General features: G+C 44.9%; 3 protein-coding genes across 3 annotated transcripts; all 3 read left to right on the forward strand.

Moving 5' to 3' along the window:
- Positions 1 to 2641: 2641 nt before the first annotated feature.
- On the forward strand, positions 2642 to 6576 carry SERLADRAFT_361349 (uncharacterized protein; the record flags this gene model as incomplete). Its single annotated transcript, XM_007318062.1, has 26 exons — positions 2642 to 2735; positions 2794 to 2827; positions 2876 to 2911; positions 2970 to 2977; positions 3031 to 3089; positions 3147 to 3170; positions 3220 to 3371; positions 3435 to 3555; positions 3754 to 3890; positions 3955 to 4005; positions 4060 to 4236; positions 4292 to 4299; positions 4361 to 4390; positions 4441 to 4469; positions 4525 to 4624; positions 4689 to 4784; positions 4837 to 4854; positions 4913 to 4917; positions 4971 to 4996; positions 5051 to 5140; positions 5191 to 5217; positions 5280 to 5298; positions 5351 to 5419; positions 5472 to 5494; positions 5558 to 6363; positions 6422 to 6576. The coding sequence occupies 25 exons, from the start codon at positions 2642 to 2644 to the stop codon at positions 5694 to 5696; spliced, it is 1572 nt and encodes a 523-aa protein (XP_007318124.1).
- A 2513-nt stretch (positions 6577 to 9089) lies between these two features.
- SERLADRAFT_388802 (uncharacterized protein) lies at positions 9090 to 9887 on the forward strand (the record flags this gene model as incomplete). Its single annotated transcript, XM_007318063.1, has 3 exons — positions 9090 to 9317; positions 9380 to 9527; positions 9587 to 9887. The coding sequence occupies 2 exons, from the start codon at positions 9164 to 9166 to the stop codon at positions 9412 to 9414; spliced, it is 189 nt and encodes a 62-aa protein (XP_007318125.1).
- A 1804-nt stretch (positions 9888 to 11691) lies between these two features.
- Positions 11692 to 15551, forward strand: SERLADRAFT_448895 (uncharacterized protein; the record flags this gene model as incomplete). Its single annotated transcript, XM_007318064.1, has 10 exons — positions 11692 to 11950; positions 12005 to 12039; positions 12152 to 12554; positions 12621 to 12866; positions 12930 to 12949; positions 13009 to 13086; positions 13123 to 13310; positions 13374 to 13482; positions 13537 to 13957; positions 15460 to 15551. 10 exons carry the CDS (start codon positions 11692 to 11694, stop codon positions 15549 to 15551), a joined length of 1851 nt encoding a protein of 616 aa, XP_007318126.1.
- Positions 15552 to 19112: the final 3561 nt, after the last annotated feature.

Consider the following 19112-nt stretch of genomic DNA (forward strand, 5'->3'; position numbering starts at 1 on the left):
TCCGTCTTTTCGTCAATCAGTAAGCACTGACCATGATCATCGCGGTGATACGAAGTTGGTACCAGTATGGATGTTCGGTACTAGTAGCGTTCATGCACTGGCACAGGCCCGATCATTTCACTATAAAAATCTACTACCTTTTCGACACCGGCTCACCTATCCGGACAATGATCTCCTCGGTCTACACCTTCTGCTATGCTAAGAAGTTTGTCAAAACCCCAACATGAATGGATCACATGTTTAGTCGCGGTTCAGGGGAAGACTATCTTTATCGTCCACAATATGTACCGACACCTGTGCAGGTCATCTGTTACTGACGTTCGTACCTTGGGTGCTCGGTGTGCCATAGATCGCTTTCTGGAGACCCGCTCTCCCCGCTGCTGCCTGTCTCTTCAGCCAAGAGCGTCCTAAGGTGGAAGGCGAATAGGATGTTTATGCTTATTTTGAAGACGCCTTCAGTTAGCCTGCATCCTTTAGGCTATTTATTCTATCATGTATCATCTTGCTCAACTTTTGGATCTTCATGCTGTGCGGTTTTGATAGATCTAGAATAACAGCGCCGACTGCTTTCTCACATTTATCTTTTAGGTTGATAACTTTAACTTCCTCTACGAATGGATACTAGTATGATGGTCAGTGTTTCATTTCCTGTGACTTGGTTGTTGACCTGGCAATCAAAGGAAGCATGATGAGTAATTCAACAGGTCAAATGATAGTCTGGTCGCGATTGGCAGACGGATTACAATATTTGGCTCGATGAAAGTCGCATTTAATCACCCGACGGGCGGAAAAGTGAGTCAAGATAACCGACCTCAACCTCAACCTCGACCTCATATATCTCTTGAAAGTTGGGGTTACTTAACGCTATACAAGTAAGGTTCTATTGACACATTGTGTTAATCAATCACATGCATGAGTAAGTAGCACGTCCTTCAGCAAGTCGTGGGTGATTAAAACCTGATAAATCAAGACCCACAAGTCGATTATCAATTTTTGGGAATTAAGGCTGCTTTCGATCGCGAAGTCACAGATAATGTTGGTTGGACAGGCCTCTTCAGAATTCCTGGAGTTAGAAACGTATGTGGATCATTATCGGTTTTTAGCTTCACTGTATCGATAGAAATTACTCAATTTTAATCAGTGAGTAAGAGGAAACGCAGACAGGAGTGCCTGCTCAACTAACGTAATCAGGTATTTCAACCCAATTGCTCTCACAGTGTGAGTACCCAGTACAAATTGTTCATTAACAAATCTCGTTAGTACTCGATACGGTTTTGGATGGAAGTACGTGAGTCAGGAAATTTCATCAGTTAAGGCAACAAATCTGGAGACAAAAATGTGAGACCTGTTTTAATCTTACAAATGTTGTCTCAGCGTAATCATTATCAGCGTATATGTGAAACAACAGTGAGCCCACATCCTGCATGGGTAGTCTATCATATAGGATATTTGATGGCGACGACTGTTGCCCAGATTACTGAGAAGGCCGTGGTGAACGCGGGTATGGGTACGGCGATTCAAGCCGACGAAGAGAAGGAACTCGAAAGGAACTCCAAAGAATGAGAGCATTCCCAGAGTTTCCGCTTGAGACTTTTGATACTAAAAATCAATTTCTTTCATTGCGTATGCTCATATAGCATTTTACAGTTTCGCCGTGTACTAAATGTATCGATGCTATGGATGACTCGTCCCGATCAGAAGTACACTCCTTCTGCTGAAATGTAGATCCAGGAAGATGGCTGCCGGGGGTGAAGTATCATATATGGGTTGCGATGAAAAATTGTCAACACTGGATTGGCTTGACTCGGATGGCGGTTTTTTCTCTTCAAGTTACACCGGCGTCGGTTGCATGCGATGCTAAGGGCACAGGTTGATCGATGGCGATATCTTTATATCCCCGGGACATGTCATTAGACATTCCATTTTATGTTAGATATAATACCCTCTTTACAGATATTCAGCCTACATTTACCTGCAAAAGCCAACACAGTCCACTGCGCTGGTCCATTCTTTCCTACATGTCCTGATTAGGTAATACCGCCAGCGCTCCTCGTCTCCGCGACGATAGCATATCAGCCACATTTTTCACTTGAACTCCGTTGAAATGGGTCATGCTTGTCTTTCTACGCTCCTGAAATGTCAGCGCTTCTTCATTTGAGGCTATCACGTCCTCCTCGATTTATTCTTTTTCTTATCTAGGAGAAATGAGAAAGGGCGATATTCTTATATCCAATGGTCACCTGTTATTTTCGGGAACACTCTTGTTTTTGTCGGCGTATCTGACCCTCGTGACCTGACGATATATACACCACCGTCTACGAACCCGAGGCATCAGTTTAGATATGGTCCAATATGACCTGATACTTCTTTGCTCGTGACTATCATTTGGCCAGACTGGTATGGATACGGATTCCCGGTCAGGAAGACTGCTCACTGCTCGCTTTCCATAGGCACAACTAATCACCGTCTCCAAACTTACGAAATGGAACCTTTCACACAACTTAGCGGTAAAACTCTTTTCAGGCAGCTCCTCATGGGGTAGCCAATTTCGCCGACGACAGTGGTAGTTCATGGCACTATAAACAAGGCCCCATTGCATCGAAGACACCTTTGGCTGCACCCTCCCCATTTTTTCTCGAAAATGGGTACTGGAAACTCTCCGACATCATCATCTCCTTCAGCTCCCGCTTTCTCGCATCTCATTGACAAGTCGAGACCATGGTGGAAAAACAAGAGTGAGTAACAGAAGACCCAAAGCTCGTTCATAACCCGCTGACTTCTCCATCACATCAGGAATTGTCCTCCTGAACTTTTGGATCGTTGTTCTGTAAATTCGTTCTACCGCATATTAAACCCTTTGCTTATCGACTTGAAGGCTAATCACATCCTCGACCAATGGCTTTGACGGTCAGTAAATGCCTATCTTGGCCACGATTCGTTCTATTGATAGTTTGAATTTGACAAGGGAGCATGATGAGTGCATACATGCGTTTTTCATTAAACGTTAAGGACATTTTTAAAAGTCGACAGATGGCTTACAGTCTCTGACCCAATGGGAGACCGCTTTCGACCATCCTTCAGGGGGAAAGGTGTGTATCTATGATGTTCAGACCGAATCTCTCTTTGAATTCTCTGGTTGATTATAGTTGGGCTTACTCAACGCAATCCAAGTAAGGTCCAGCTTACCAGATAAATGGGGGGGTTTATAATACTTTACAGAATATTGGATCACTATCTGCCTACCCTTTTTCTCCATACATGACTGATGGTCTTGGAAGACGGTTCGCAGTGCTTTTTGGTGCATGCATCATGATTGCCGCAACAGTCGTTCAGACCGCCAGTCAGTCAGTTGGGATGTTCATTGCCGCCCGGTAAAGCGTGTTTTGTACCGAGTTCAAGTTATAACGCTAGATTGACGCCTGCTTTCGTCAAAGATTCATGATTGGTTTCGGTTTGACCTTTGCCGCCAGCTCTGCTCCTCTCCTTATCACCGAAATAGCATATCCGTCGCAGCGTGGACAACTCACGTCTGTCTACAACTGTCTCTGGTATGTCGTGAATTTAACCTGGGAAACATATCCTAATAGTATGGATCAGGCTCTTTGGGAGTATCATGTAAGCTTCGTCAACTTAATCCCAAAGCTGATCATTATTTATTGCTTTTGTTGATAACCGCTGCGCAGCGCCGCTTGGACGGTGAGCGTTGTTCTATATCACAATTGTATATATTCCATAGCAGTGTTTCGCCTCTAGACATACGGGACATTCAACATTCCATCAAGTTGGGCTTGGAGAATTCCATCTGCCATACAGGGGTTTCCATCTGTCATTCAAATCTGTTTAATATGGTTTGTCCCCGAATCTCCTCGTTGGCTAATTAGTAAGGGAAGGTATGTAGTACTCTGAATTATAGACTGTCCACTAAATATAGATTGACGAACTCTTCGATTAAAGAGAGGCCCAGGCTCTGAAAACTCTAGCATACTACCATGCGAATGGCAACGAGTGAGGAACATCACATAACAATCGATATTATGGTGATCTCACACTCTATTCTAGGCAAGATCCACTCGTCGAGTATGAATTCGAGGAGATCAAAGCTGCCATCAAATTCGATCGAGAAGTAGCCTCGAATGTCGGTTGGATGAGCTTGATCAAGACACCGGGAAACAGAAAACGCATGAGAATCATCACTGCGCTCGCCTTCTTTTCACAGTGGTCGGGCAATGGTTTGATGTACGTTATTAAACGGATCAGACTTTCCAACATTAATGATGATAATTTCCTGTAGATCGTATTGTACGATCCGTATTTTTTTCTTGTTCAATATCCTGATGTTGGTGTCCATGGTCTCTTTTAGACATCAACAAAGTGCTGGACGCAATTGGAGGTATGTTCTTTCACCCCTGAAAGGAAAATGTTATCTTGAGATTACTTCAGTTACCGACCCGAACACTCAGTTGTTGATTGCAAGTCTCATTGCTTACCTGTTTCTGGGCTTGTGCTCACAGTGTGCTCCTATAGAATGGATGCCTTAGTATATGGAGCTTCATTTGCGGCATGACGGGAGGTTTATTGTGTGACAAAGCTGGTAGACGGCTGCTCTTCCTGACTTCAAGTCTGGGTAAGCTCTTATCTATCATGGTTACCACAGAGTATAAATGGATGACTATTTCGAAATCATCAAGGTATGCTCCTCTTCTGGACACTACAAACAATATGCTTCGCTGTCGACAACGAAGATGGTGATCTCAATGCAGGCTATGGGTATATAGCCATGATTTGTGAGATGATCACAATAACACGGGGTACACAAACTAACGTGTCGGCTTCCAGTTTTGTTTACTACCTTCTGTGAGTAAAAGTATCTTTTGATAGATCACAGCCTGTGCTGAACCTATACTCTTCGCAGACACTGTTCGTGGTGCCAATACCGGCGAGATTGTAGTACTGATGTGTTCTTTATCCAGATGGCGTTCAGTCCTCTGATCGTCTCGTGAGTATGTTAATCAATGCTACGCAACTGAAGAGCTAACGGCGTGTCCTGCAGCTATACCGTTGAGATTCTCCCATATAACTTACGTGCTAAGGGTTTCGTGTGGTTCAACTTTACGGTATCGTTATCTGTTATTTTCAATCAGTACGATCAGCTTCTCTTTCTTTGCGGACTAGCTGATGATGCAACGTCAGATATGTAAACCCTATTGCCCTTTCCGCGTGAGTTCATCCTTTTATATCCGAAATTGTCGCTGTCTCATTCAAAATTCTGCAATCGACAGGCTCGGATGGAAATACTACGTGAGTATGAGCCGCCTCTAGCTGTCCGCAAAAGGCTCATAACAATTGCTAGCTTGTTTACGTTTTCTGGATTGCTTTTGAAGTTGTCTTCCTATGGTTCTTCGTCGTCGAAACGCGAAATGTGAGTTTATAAGGTTGATCCAGTTCTCCATGAGCTCACCCGTTCTTGACAGAGAACTTTAGAGGAAACAGCCGCGTGAGTTCGGATTGTTTTGTATACTCACCTAGCTATAAGTGTCGCAAAAATCTCATGCTACAGACTATTCGATGGCGACGAGACCGTGGCGCAAATCGCTGAAAAGGCTGCTGTGAGCGCAGGCCTTCCTGTGGATCAAGCCAACGACGACAACGAGAAGAAGTCGCGTAGTGAGGAGAGGATTGAGGACATGAAGTATTGATTGACCTATTCGAGAACATCACACCTTCAGACAACTCTCGATGTAAAGAATGTCATTAAAAGAAGTGGAGGGCTTGTGACCGCAGTCCGATAATTAGCGATAGTTATGAACATTTCGGATGATTTTGCTTATGTGTTGTGTACTTCTATCATGCACTCTTTTCATGGTGACCTTGTCATCCTTATACGAATTGACTGACGATGGTCCACATCAACGTTTGATCCGACTTGAACGCTCAGCGCTTGAAGTCACTGAATCGGCATGTTCAGTGTCGTCGGCAGACACGTCTGCTACCGTGACATTTCTCTGGCATCTAAATTGTGAGAAAACAACACACAACATCACTCTACAATCTGCTCGATGTCCTGGTACGGGCACAGCATCCTGGCACAGACGAGAATCCACGAAAGCGACGTAACCGCGAGAATGTCCAGAGAAGTTGATGAGGTCCACGAAAATAGCTGAGTATGTGTAAACATAAACCCGACACTACATTATCCCATAAGTAAAGGTGCTCCAGACGGACGTCTCGTCTACCTCGATGGTTTCTATGAATACGTACTCGGTATCAACAAACATGCCAGAGTGGTCGGACTGTTCATTCCAACTGTGGGTTTTTCGGGTCTCCTGCCAGTGATTGGAACGACTGCGCGGGCACCACACTCTAGTTAGTGATCCCCTTCAAGTTTATCCTACCGTAACGCTCGCAATTGCATTCTATACAGGTACATTTGCTGCCACGCGTTATTGCTGCCCTGGACCGAAACTTCGAGGGATCTAGATAGGGCAGTGTCGTACATCCGGGGTTATCTCCGTCTTCTATGGGTTCACGGGCATATATGTACCTGGAAATTCCATATGCTGGGGCCTCTTAGGCATATGAAAGCTTCGGTCCTTTCTCGAGAGCTCGAAGAGCGTGAATATGGTGGTTTTCAGATGCTTTCTTGCGGACCGGGTTCGATGAGTTGGGCTATCTGAATATCTGCTTATATACTTCCGGCATATTGAAAGAGAGCCGTCACTGCCTTGACCGGTGGAGGGAAGGAAATGAATTTTTATCCATGTGATCCTTGGACCCTATGCTCTTTATCCGCGTCCATACAAGTGAGTGCACAGGGAAACGTTATCTTTTGAACACAGCCCAGGAAACGGTTCTATTATTGATTATTTGTTGAACTTTTCGACTGTGGTGCGTTGACTGTGAGCGCAATGCCACAAAGATATGTGTTTCCAGAGCCCGTTTGTTGTTCCGGTGTATGTAGGCAACGGTAGTTACTTTCGATAATGGTCTGATCCACTTACTGGCATCGGTAACGGGATAGTAATTGTCCGGGCAACAGTGTCAACTGTGCCAGAAATAAAAATGATGATATTACTGAATCTATATTATAACATTATAAGCGCTAGAGTACCTGACCTTCTACCGCTCAGCTGTTGTCAGCGTTTTCTGCCTTCGTTCTGTATTTTCTTGATCTCTGTCCCACATATGTGATGGTCGTCCTGTCGTCAACGGTGAGGCGCCATACTTGGCCTGAGCTACAAGTGCGTCCCATTTCATTCATTTTGCACCCAGACAAACAGATACTAATGATGTACCGCTGTATAGACCTCCGTGGTGCGTGAACTGAGCGTATCATCAGTTTTTCCTCACGTATATAGCGTTTTTCAGCAGGATCGTCGTGATTCCAGTGGTTCAAACAGCACATGTGAAGAGCCCAATTGTCCGTGGAGTCCTATCCAAACGGCCACTCCCATTATTGTGGGCGTAGGCTGTCTCCTCCTTTTTTTCCTCTTTTGCATCTGGAGGCACAGTCGCAAACACCCACACGACTTCCAAGCCTCTCTATCGCAGAGTTGGTTGGCAAAGAAAATCAGGAAACTTTTCTTTTACAAACGCATCCGCCGTGTCAGGGTTCGTCCAGATAGCCAACCTGGGACGATCGACACTTTTGGTGATGGCTCCCGCTCTGAATCAACCACACCACTCGATGAGCGCCGTATGCATCACGACAGCTTCCCATCCCCTAAGACCGACAACGATGCTCGTCGCTCCTGGTGGAACTTCATTTGGAAGAAGCCAACGAGAGTGGTGTCGGGAGTACCTGGAAATGGCTTTTACATCGAATCAGACATGGGCAGCCAAGCATCCCACGGGTATGCTTCCACTGAGGGTCATGGGTCAAGCCAGGAAACATCGAGCTGGACGATGATTAGCAGTAATCACAATTATGATCAAGATAAGGATGCAGGGACGGAGGATGATCCGAGGGTGCTGTTGATAGGACAGGACTTTTCGACTGTCGAGTCGAGTCCTGTGAGTGAAAGACAAGATGGTGATGTAAGGGCCGTAGACACACCTGCTTCACGCTCGACTACACCCACACCCGCCCATCTTGGCTTGCGTACACAGAATACTACACCAGTGAGTGTTTCCGTTTCTTTATATATCACCGCTCACCTGCTTTCTCATCGTTTACAGAAGCCTGTTACTCCTCCCACGCCGCCCAGCTCTCCGCCAATGTACAGTCATAGTATGCTTCGCCCAGCATTCCACAGCGGCAATGCATCTTCAGAGACCATTATTCACCCTTCACGATCGGATCCCACGATGCTATTCCCAGCTGCCGTGCGTGCTGCAGGCTATCCCAATCAGCAGGTGTATCAGCAGCACCACCGACAGCCGTCGACGGATAGCATGCTTGCTATGTCGTCCCCAATGACACCCTCCAGCGGTATTTACTAGTTGTAACACATTACGCGTTTCTTTCCACACAACATTCAAACACCCTGGTGGGCTCTGGGGCGACTATCACGGAACGGTTCGGCTAGTACATATTGTGCAGTCAATCCCGCCAAGAAGCAGCTCACCCAACCCTTTAGACACAGCACGCCATCCTCTCTTTTTGTTCAAGTTCCATCCTTTTCTCCTCGGTCGGAGGACTGTCTATCTACTCTCGACCTCGCGACTTTATTCTAATTGTCTTGATAGTCGATTTGTGCCACCACAGAAGATCTAACAAATATGTCCCGAAGATGAATGTTTCATAAGCGGCGTTTCTCTTCGCTCTGGTTGTTTCAAGTTAGTGTACTGGATGTCCTTCGCAGTGTATGACGACAGCTCCTCCACCACGTCCTACTTCTTTGTTATTTCACCCGATTTCGCTCATATCGTTCTCTTTTCTTTATTTTTATCATTTTGGAATATGCTGCACATACGTTAACATACTTCGTGTTGTTTTTCTCCCCTACTGTACGTTATAGCACTGCGCAAATGGACGCTGCACCCTGCGACTAGGCACGAAAGAAATCTGACGGCCGGTGGGAATACAAGGTTCGAGAGAACAAACTTTTATTACATTCAGCGAAATATGGAACATCGAGAAGGAAGTCCTGCTACTATATCTGAAGAATATAACGGAGATGGCCTGGAAGATCGGACGGCTCCCGTTAGTTAAGAGATGCTTGTCATGTGCTTTTCTGATGCCTACTCAGACGCAGCCTCTACGTTTGCGAACAGAACAGTAAAGCTCGGAGAAGACGGTCAGGGGCACTGGCGCTCCGAGGAGTATGCAGCATCAACACTGGAGTCAAGAAGAGACATGCAAGACATTTTAGAACATTCTCAAATATTATCAAAGAGTCAGCTGCAGTATCTGGACGTTTTGGGACGAGGACTAACTCACTTCAGTTTAGATTACTTCCCGAGGCAGTCCAGTGACCTTATGCTACTTCCTAACTGGATAATTCGGAGATACTGTGACCTAAAAATGTCTGCCGCGTGAGTTGCAATGTTTATGCTAGCTTCGACGATTCTAGCAAATTAAAGTAACACTGTAGATAATTGGGCTAAGTTCAAGTCCTGTGATTTCATATTGTCGTGCTCTGCTCACCTCGGTTCCGTAACATACGCGGGAGTCATCATGACCGATATCATTATCCTCGCGTTGTTCAGATAGAGACAAGTATAGGACCTTGCAAATCTGCCATACCACGAGAACCTGTACGCTTTTTTCTCACCCAGTCACTTGGACATGATGGCAGAGTAATCCATCACGATCATTACCTGTCAGCCTGGCGCCGCGGTCACGGTATCTTCCTAGTTGACTAACATCGCCACAAACTTCGTTGTTTGGCTGAACGAACGCGGGGGCGGTTGAAAAAGCTACGTGCTTGATGCGGAGAAGCTATCCGTATGCAAAACATGGACAACGGCTTTAAACTTGAAACTCGAACCATTTGCAAAGATATCACCGCCTGCATTGTGTGGAAAAGAACAACGTGACAACGCCAGAATGGCAATAGCAGATACGCCCTAAGCATCTAGTCGTGATCGTGGTATCGGCAGCCACATGTGACAGTCAGTTGCCAATCCATCTGTGATGAAGAATCGAAACCTTGTTTCGATACGGGAAGTCATAGCTCAGGCGATGCACCACGATCACATCCAAGACACACTGTTCATATAACAATAAGACGATGAGGGCGTCGATGGTCAACGTCCGGGGTACTAGAGGATGACCGTGTTAGCTCTAACTAAAGTAAAGACATCTTTAAAAAGCGGTATCCTCACCGAGGGATAGGACGTGGAGTTCGGTGGTGACGAGATCAGTTATAAATCTCTCGGTCTTCGGAGTAGGTAACTGTCTGCTACACCGACAGCCTTCCTCCAGACGAAACAGCTATCTAGGATGGGGAAATGAGAGTATGATCCTGGTGCCGGACATCATACTGCTGATCAATAAGAGCTTTCTAAGGATCGAAATATGCCATGGTCGTCGATATAAAGATATATTCAGATGATAATTGAAGTAGCTCTGCGCAGATTACTTGCAGCACCGAACCACCGTTGTGATTGCGCAGGTTGCTTCTATGTGATTGTGATGAAGATTGCTGTACTCTGGAAAATGCAAGATGAAGCTCTTGTAGGTATGTATCGAGACTTCATGCAACTTGAAACAGCCCAGTGGATCGTGACAAATGCCTGTCCAAGCGGACTTCCAATATTTTATATCTGTGTCCGTTGTTCCAGTCTGATACTGGCAATATACTAGTATATGTCCTTACAGTAACTGTTGCTCAAGTCCTTCTGGTTAAATCATAATAATCTCTTAACTCGCTGATTGTTTTACGTTCTCAGCTAGCAACCTTAATGTCCTAGCTTGAATATAATGAGACCACCGCGAACCATGATTTGAGTGCTAGGAATTCAAAGTACTAGTAAGATCTCCTTTCAAGTTTAGCGGGACGTCAATCTAACCAGCGTCGTCTCCTGAAACGAGGGTCAGCATACAAAATTAGAAGAAAGAAGTCCGAGTTTTTGTATGCACTGTGGTGTCTTCCAGCTGTCTGCTAGAAAGTCCGTTGCCTGAAGTTTTTGTACGTTCATTCTCGTGGTATTTCATATTCAGTTCCTTACTTACACTAATGTCTCCTCCATTCGCTAGCGATCCTCCGCAATAACAATCTGAATACTTAGGCTGGAAGATGCTGAGATGTTTAAATACAATCAATCAGGTTTACTTCACGTATCCCGAGTCACCATATACTCAATTACTCTTCTCTCGGAGTGCTCGGAAGGTATTCCCCTGTGTACTCGCAACTCTCTAGATATTGGGAGTATAACCCCCTTATTTTACACTATAAAACCTCCACTACCTTACTTGGTCGTCCTAGTCCTCAACATTCATTCTCCCCTTTATTCTAGTGACTATTTTCTATGCCTCCCGTCCACCCAACAGTAGATCGTGGTTATGCCGACTCGCACTCTGCGCATGAGATTATCTGTGCATCACTGTTAGGCCCCAAGGCTGAGAACCATCAGCATCTCAGGAATTGTCTCACAGACATTATAGATTCTGTCGTAGCCACTCGTCAGAAATTTTCTGGAAATGATTCTGTATGCGTCTCTCCTTACCACCTTCACACCGTTTCTCATATTCCGTAACAGACATTCATCGATGGAGACATCATGAAGTCGTAAGCTTGTATCTCCCAGATGACCTGTCTCCAGAAGAGGCTCAAATATCTATCTGATCACTTGTCCGCTCACTCAATCCCTTGGTTCTCTCCTCGCTATAACGGCCACACGAACTCGGATACTACTCTTGCTGCCACTCTCGGCTATATTCTTACGATGCTGTGGAACCAAAATAATGCATCCCCAGAGGGAGGTCCCATGAGTTCCATAATTGAGTACATAGTTGGACAGCAGTTTTGCAAATTAGTTGGATATGGCTATGACGCTGACGCTCTCAGCAACAAGGCTGTTGGCGAAGATACAGATATCCCCGATAACAATGATCACTCAGTGACTGGATGGGGTCATATCACTTGTGATGGTACAGTCGCCAACCTGGAGTCCTTATGGTAAGTCATCGATATTCTGTAACCGCTGAAATAGACTCGGTGCTGATGCTGTATTCACAGGTTTGGCAAGTAATTCACTGATTTCTCAGAAGCGACATGCTGATGGTGCTTGTGCAGCTCGTAACCTCAAATTTTACCCTCTTTCCTTTTACTTGGCCATTACAGAAGGAAATCTGCAGACTATAGCCTCAGAGTTCACTGTGAGGCTCTGTGATGGTACAACGAAGTTACTCGAGGACTGTTACAACGAAGCAGACACATTAGGGTGCCCGCCATGGGAATTGCTTAATCTTGAAGTAGACGTGATCCTCGAGCTTGCTAGTCGTGTTACAAAGGAATTTGGGATCTCGCCAGAATACGCCGAAAATGCTGTGCACCCTTACCTTGTTCAGCAGATTGGAGAGAACGAACTTGAGGCGAAAGTCAAGATGTCCAAGTCCCCTGTTGTCTTGTTAAGGGCCACAAACCTTCCTTCTTGGCAAATATCATGCTGCGAGTCGCTTCGTTCCTGGTACCCGCGTGATCATATTTTTAGACTCACCTCTACTGCGTCCCCAGATGTCACCGGTATCGACATGAATGATCATCTCCGTAAAATCAAGGTCGACGATGACGCTCGCTTGGACACCAGTGATCTCAAAGCGAAGTTGGATCAATGTCAGAGAGATTGTCAATCTGTATATGCCGTGATAACTATTGTGGGCACGGCTGAGCATGGAGCCGTCGACCCACTAGGCGACATTATTGACACTCGCAAAATGTATCAAGCAAACGGCCTGTATTTCTATGTCCATGCCGATGCAGGTTGGCTACGTTTCCTTTTTCCTTTCCCCTTGCCTTGCGATGAACTGCATTTTTTATAGGGAGGGTACTTTGCAACGCTACTGGTAAGTAGTAGAATCCCGTGTATCATAGCGCACTGATTAAAATGCATATATCGAAACAGCGCCAGCCCAGTGGTTCAGTTTCTAAGGCTGCTCCTGGATTGCAAGTTCCTTCTGAGAATTCGCCTGCAAGTGATATGGTTCTCCAACAACCACTGTCTGACTATATGCAGAAGCACATCGCCGCCATGTCTAGTGCCGACTCGGTCACTATCGATCCGCACCTGGCGGGCTTCGTACCTTATCCTGCGGGAGGGCTCTGTTTTCGAAACCAGCAAGCACGATTTATGCTCACCACCTCAGCCCCATACGTAAACGCAGATAGCCCTCACGAAAATATGGGTGTGTATGGCCTGGAAGGAAGGTGAGGATGATATTCATGTCAGTGCATCTCGGCTTTCTACAATCAGTTTTTTTCCTGCCACAGTAAACCAGGCGCAGCCCCTGTAGCCGTTTACCTTTCGCACTCTGTCATCGGTTTGCATAGCCAAGGTTACGGAGCTCTTCTTGGAGAGGCTGCTTTTACTGCTGTGAAGGTGTGTGAAATCAAGGATTTGCTTTAGTGATCCCTCGATCTCACTTGGCTCAAGATGTATTGCAATTGGGCAACGATGTCGCTTAATGATCCCGACCTGATTGTAACTCCCTTCACTAGGCTACTGGCAGAAAGGAACGGCGGCGACGTTCAATATATCCTGGACAATATCGTACATAAGACTAACAGCGAGATCTTGGACAATCCAGATGCTAGCAAGTTGATCAAAGAGCTAGGCTCGGACCTTGTCATCAATCTTTTCGCATGTCACTTCAATGTGGCCCCCAGCACTCCAAATACGGATGTTCAACAAGCCAACCTCCTGGACTACGCTATGTACGAAGCGCTGTCCCTTCTCAAACATACGGACGATGCAATGTCAAAGAAGATCATTATAGGATCCACAGTACTCAAAAGTGCAAAATTTGGGTCTGCTCTGGTTAACTATAAGAAGCGTTTAGGGCTTGGGGGTGATGGTGACCTCAGGGTCATCAGTGCTACTTCTACGTCGCCCCTCCCCATCTCTCACAATTTCGTCAACGAAGTGGCCAACTTCTCCAGAGACACTGCAAAAGGATTTATCATGGTTGGTGCCAATCACTAGACGAATGGTCCGTGCTGTTACTGATACGCCCCCAGACTCCTAAACCATTCGATGGTGGGTGTTCAAGCTCTCCTAGTGCAGCCACTTTTTGTATAATACTATTTTTCCAAAAATATACCGAAACTTTAACGCATTGTTGAACACACCACCACTGACTGGCATAATATGCTGTGGCAACTATTGTGCCCTATTTGTACTCACCGGAAATCACTCAGCCTTTGCACCGCATCAAGGCCATTCTGGACATTCTTGCCGGCCGGATCTGAAAATAAACAAAATGATACCTTTCTTTCTCGCTTGCCTTTCGGTTCGAAAGCTACCTCTGAGATGTCCATGCTATGTTGTTCCTGTAATAATCCACAGTGGACTCAGAGAGTACAGAAAAGCAAATCGGATCAGCCGGGGATTGTACCCAGGACCTCCTGCCTATATATGGCGGTGCTCTAACCAACTGAGCTACCAGCCCTTGGATATCAACACTAAATTGCACAATGTTGTCTAACAAGGCCCAGGCTTTGACCTTGACAATAACAACAGTTCCTACACTGGGAGAGATGCAAACCTCTGAGATGTCCATGCTCAACTATGTTGTTCCTACACTGGGAGAGATGCAAAACATTGTAGAAGGTATATTTGGCTACACACCATGTATCTGGCAGTTAAAATCAGCTCAAGCTCAGCTTTGAAAGCAAGATGTCTTTACCTTGTCAGCAATCAGTTCTGGAAAGACACTATGCTTCTGGATTCCTCTTTTGTTCAATGACAACGGCATTATTGTTCTTGTGATACCACTTAATATTCTTGGAGATAAGAACATTGAGGAACTGAATGCAATTGGTATACCAGGTATCAATCTGACTGCAACTACAGCTATGGACAAAATCTTTCAGGTACTAAGTACTTGCACAAGTTATTTATTATCACTGAACTTATACAACAAAATATGGCTGCAAGAAAATTCCGTGCTATAATTGTTAGCCCAGAACAAGTGTGGAATGACCCTCATTTCAAGAATCTGTGGGATAATCTTAAATCCGTTCAAAGGCTATTTAATGTGACACTAGATGAGGCCCATTGCGCCAGTGACATGATTTTGCTGTAAGGAATCAATGATGATGTATATGCTCATGGCTGCTAGTAGTGTCTCCCGAAATATTCAATGTTATACAAATTCCCTCACATTTGCAGCATGTTTTTGTTTGTACACACTGGTCACTGAGTTCAATTATATATTATATTTTATATCTATGTTTGGTTGGAATGGCCTTGATGCGGTGCAAAGGCTGAGTGATTTCCAGTGAGTACAAATAGGGCACAATAGTTGCCACAGCATATTATGCTAGTTGGTGGTGGGTGTTCAACAATGTGTTAAAGTTTCGGTATATTTTTGGAAAAATAGTATTATACAAAAAGTGGCTGCACTAGGAGAGCTTGAACACCCACCATCAAATGGTTTAGGAGTCTGATACGCCCCTAGACATCATGTCTCCCTCACATCCGTGATGACCCTACTTGCCATGAGTTCATCGTGCATGGCACAGAAGATACCTTATATCTCTCATATATGCCTATGTTCACGATGAAAAGTCATCAGCAGCAGCTCATAGTTACAGGCACACTACCAAAGGCTGCTATGGAGACATACCTAGAAGCCCGCAAAAAAAGTGATCTTCCTTTTGTTCTTTTCACAGAGGCTGTAAGGATAAGCAAGTTTTTGGTGAAGAAGAAATGTACAGTGTCAATTTCCATGGGGCTGCCCATAGTGATACAGTGCGTTGCTCGTCTTTTTTATTAGAAATAAATTAATAATCTGACCACCTGATTTTTGAAGTGGCACTCCCTGAAACATTATTGACAGTGTTGAGCTCACTGTCACCAATGTCATCAAGAATTGGTCCCTTGCACCTGGGTATCTAGAGAACACATACCCCAAAGCGATGCAGTTCTATCTCTATGGTACAGCCAACCAGTAGCATATTGACCATATGTTACTTTATGCTCTCAACATTCAGCTGACTTCTAGTCAGGTCAAGCTGACAAATGTCAATATTTCCAAATTGACAAGTGGCTTGGCAAAGGGTTTGATTGCTGTTGTGGACGCAAAATTTTTACCTGAAGATATGATGCAGCTGTTCAGCAGCGACAACAGCCCTAATTTCTTTCAACGTGGGAAATCCTTCCATGTCAGCATCTACAACGCTCCTCATCTTCCTGATGTGAATGGTCCTCATTTGCTTGACAATCTGGGGCCCATTCTTGCCATGGCAACTGTGACACTGGAGAATGATATCTATATGGATTATGCAAACATTCCAGTCAACCTGTTATTGTTGACGATGTCGGGAAAGCAATTTCCAGAGCTGTCTTGTCTCAGATGAACCAAAGGGCCAAATATCACATTGTGTCCAGAGTTGGTCAGGGAGATGATGTTGTTGGCATTATCAGTCGCTTTGTGGTCAAGGCTCCCATCAATGAGCATAGCCGCCTAGAAATTTGCAAAGGTTGGACAAATGACTTCTATGGAGGAATGACCAAGCGAGAGTTGATTAATTGGATGATCACTTGGCAACTGCAATGAAGTTCATACAAATGTTCTTGTACAGATAGTGTAGTGAACTGTATTCCTAGTCCAAAATAAATTGTTCATGATCTGACCATGTGCATCAAGCACAGAGACTCTGGTGAGATAACTGCCGTGTTACTGGAAAGAAAGCCTGGGCCTTCCCTATGCAGTCTCCTTTTTCTGCACTCCAGTCCCTCAAAGTACGACTGGAACGCAGCAGGAGGTGAGGAAGGCACCAAGGCATCACGACAATCCTCCTTGCTATTCAAGGAGACAAATGGAATACCACATGTAAGAACGGGGAGGAGAGAGGAGATCAATATGATGCTTGTGGCACTGGAGACAGGAGTTAGAAGATTCTCTGACTTTGAAACTGGTCTCTGAAGATAGGAAGAGAAAGGATGGGGTTGGGGTTAAGACAAGTCCAATGACACTTTGATGTTAACAAGCGAAGCAGCATTATTGATGGGATCTGGTAGATCAGAAACACAGATTAAAACACCCAAGGTTTCAATATATGTAGTCACATTGGGCAAGGACAATAAAGAAACAAGAGAGATTAGGTCGTGCACAAACCAAAATAACCCCACAGCAAAGCAACATAGAGAAATAAAATATTGTCAGTCTCCTACCCACCCTCTATTTTGAGAGAGGAGGGATTTATCCTAGTGCTTTGATGTTGGGATGATATACAAAAATAAAATAGAAATAAAACACATCACATGACTCAAAAATTTGAACATCCCTTGCTCTCTCTCCATAATGGCTGGAACATAACATCAGTAAACAACGGTTTGCCACAGTGACAGTGACGGGGATGATGACAGTGGACTCCCAATAAAATACCTTTTCTTAAGTAATACAGATTAATATTTGAATATAATGTTTATTCTATTTCAGGAAACTAGGTTGAGTGACTCAACAACCAATTTTGATTGAGGAGTTCTGTGTTCGGGACATGGCATCCAAATTTCAAGGCCTTGCACCAAGGTTATGGTCTCAAGTCAGTGACTTGCTCAGTTCAAATCCAAGACGTAGCTCAAGGGGACTGAACAGGATGAGGATGTCACAATGGCTGAAGTCAATGTTGAGGAGGAGGAGGAATACTGGGCGCAAATGGAGGGGTTATATTTGGAGGGCATTGTGAACAATATAGTGAGCAGTCCTTCACTACGCGGTCAAAAATTCAAGGAACAATATAAACCTAGTTGGCTCTGTGTGGTCATCAAATGTCCAACCTTGAGGTGTACTTATGTGTCCGAATGTAGTAGATGATGATATAATCAATCCTTTTTTTATATTCATATTTTATTGTGAGTCTGCTGTCATCATCCCGGTCACTGTCACTGTGGCAAACCATGACAAAACCGGATAAACCCGGTCTCTGCCGAAGCAGCCATTGTTCTCCATGGAGCATAGCCACCACTCCATGGAGTAACCATTGTTCTCCTAGGAGTCATTATACTGTAGCGAGTAGCACCTCCGACTATAAGTAGTAGGGGGTTTAGTATAGAAATACCTCAGTCATTTCTATAGCCTCTTGGGCAGCGGCTGAGTTTCACATAGTTTTATTAGGTTATGAGCCCTGGTACGCAAAAGCTACGCAGGAAATAATTATCATTTGAAACGGCAACCTCGGAACCATGACCACAGCACGCGATACATCCGCATGTCCAGTTCTCACTGGACCCAATAATTTTCAGATATGGAAACTCCGGATCATCTCAAAGCTATGTCGGGAAAAAGTTCTCCGGGTTGTTACTGGAGAGGAGCTTAAGCCCTCACCAGGAAAACCTACCTCCTTGGAGGATCCTGAGATCACCTGGATACTTAAGGATGAGAAGGCACATGGAATCATCCAGGACCACATCTCTGATGCCCTCCTAATGAGGACTGGAGACCTCACCAGCTCCAAGGAGTTATTTGATAAACTTGTCTCACTCCATCAAACGTCCAACATTGCCTCGGCCTTCTATTCATTCCAGCAACTCACCAAATTGTCCTGGGATGGGACATCACCTATTCTGGACCACATTGCAAAAATCCGGACAATTGATTCACACCTCTCCGGAATGAAACTAGGAGTTGATACCAAACTCATGGCTTTTGCTCTTCTCCAATCTCTCCCATGCACTCCTGAATGGCAAATATTTCAGTCATCAGTAATCAACACGATTGAAGAAAATAAACTTACCTTTGATGCAGTTGAGATCCGGATCACTGCAGAAGTTGCACAACAGTCAGGGAAGGCCCCTGGAGGTTCCAAATCAGCACTTAAATCCGAGGAGAAGTGGTGTAACTTCCACAAAGCCAAATCACACAACACCTCGGAGTGTCGAACACTTCAGTCAGCTGAAAAAGGTCAAAGGAAGAAGGAAAAGGCAAATACAGCGGAGCAATCATCCGGATCTGACTCCGAGGAGGAACAGAGTCATATTGCATTGGAACATGTACATATTTCCAA

This window comes from Serpula lacrymans, assembly GCF_000218685.1.
Source record: "Serpula lacrymans var. lacrymans S7.9 unplaced genomic scaffold SERLAscaffold_6, whole genome shotgun sequence".
Lineage (NCBI taxonomy): Eukaryota > Fungi > Basidiomycota > Agaricomycetes > Boletales > Serpulaceae > Serpula > Serpula lacrymans.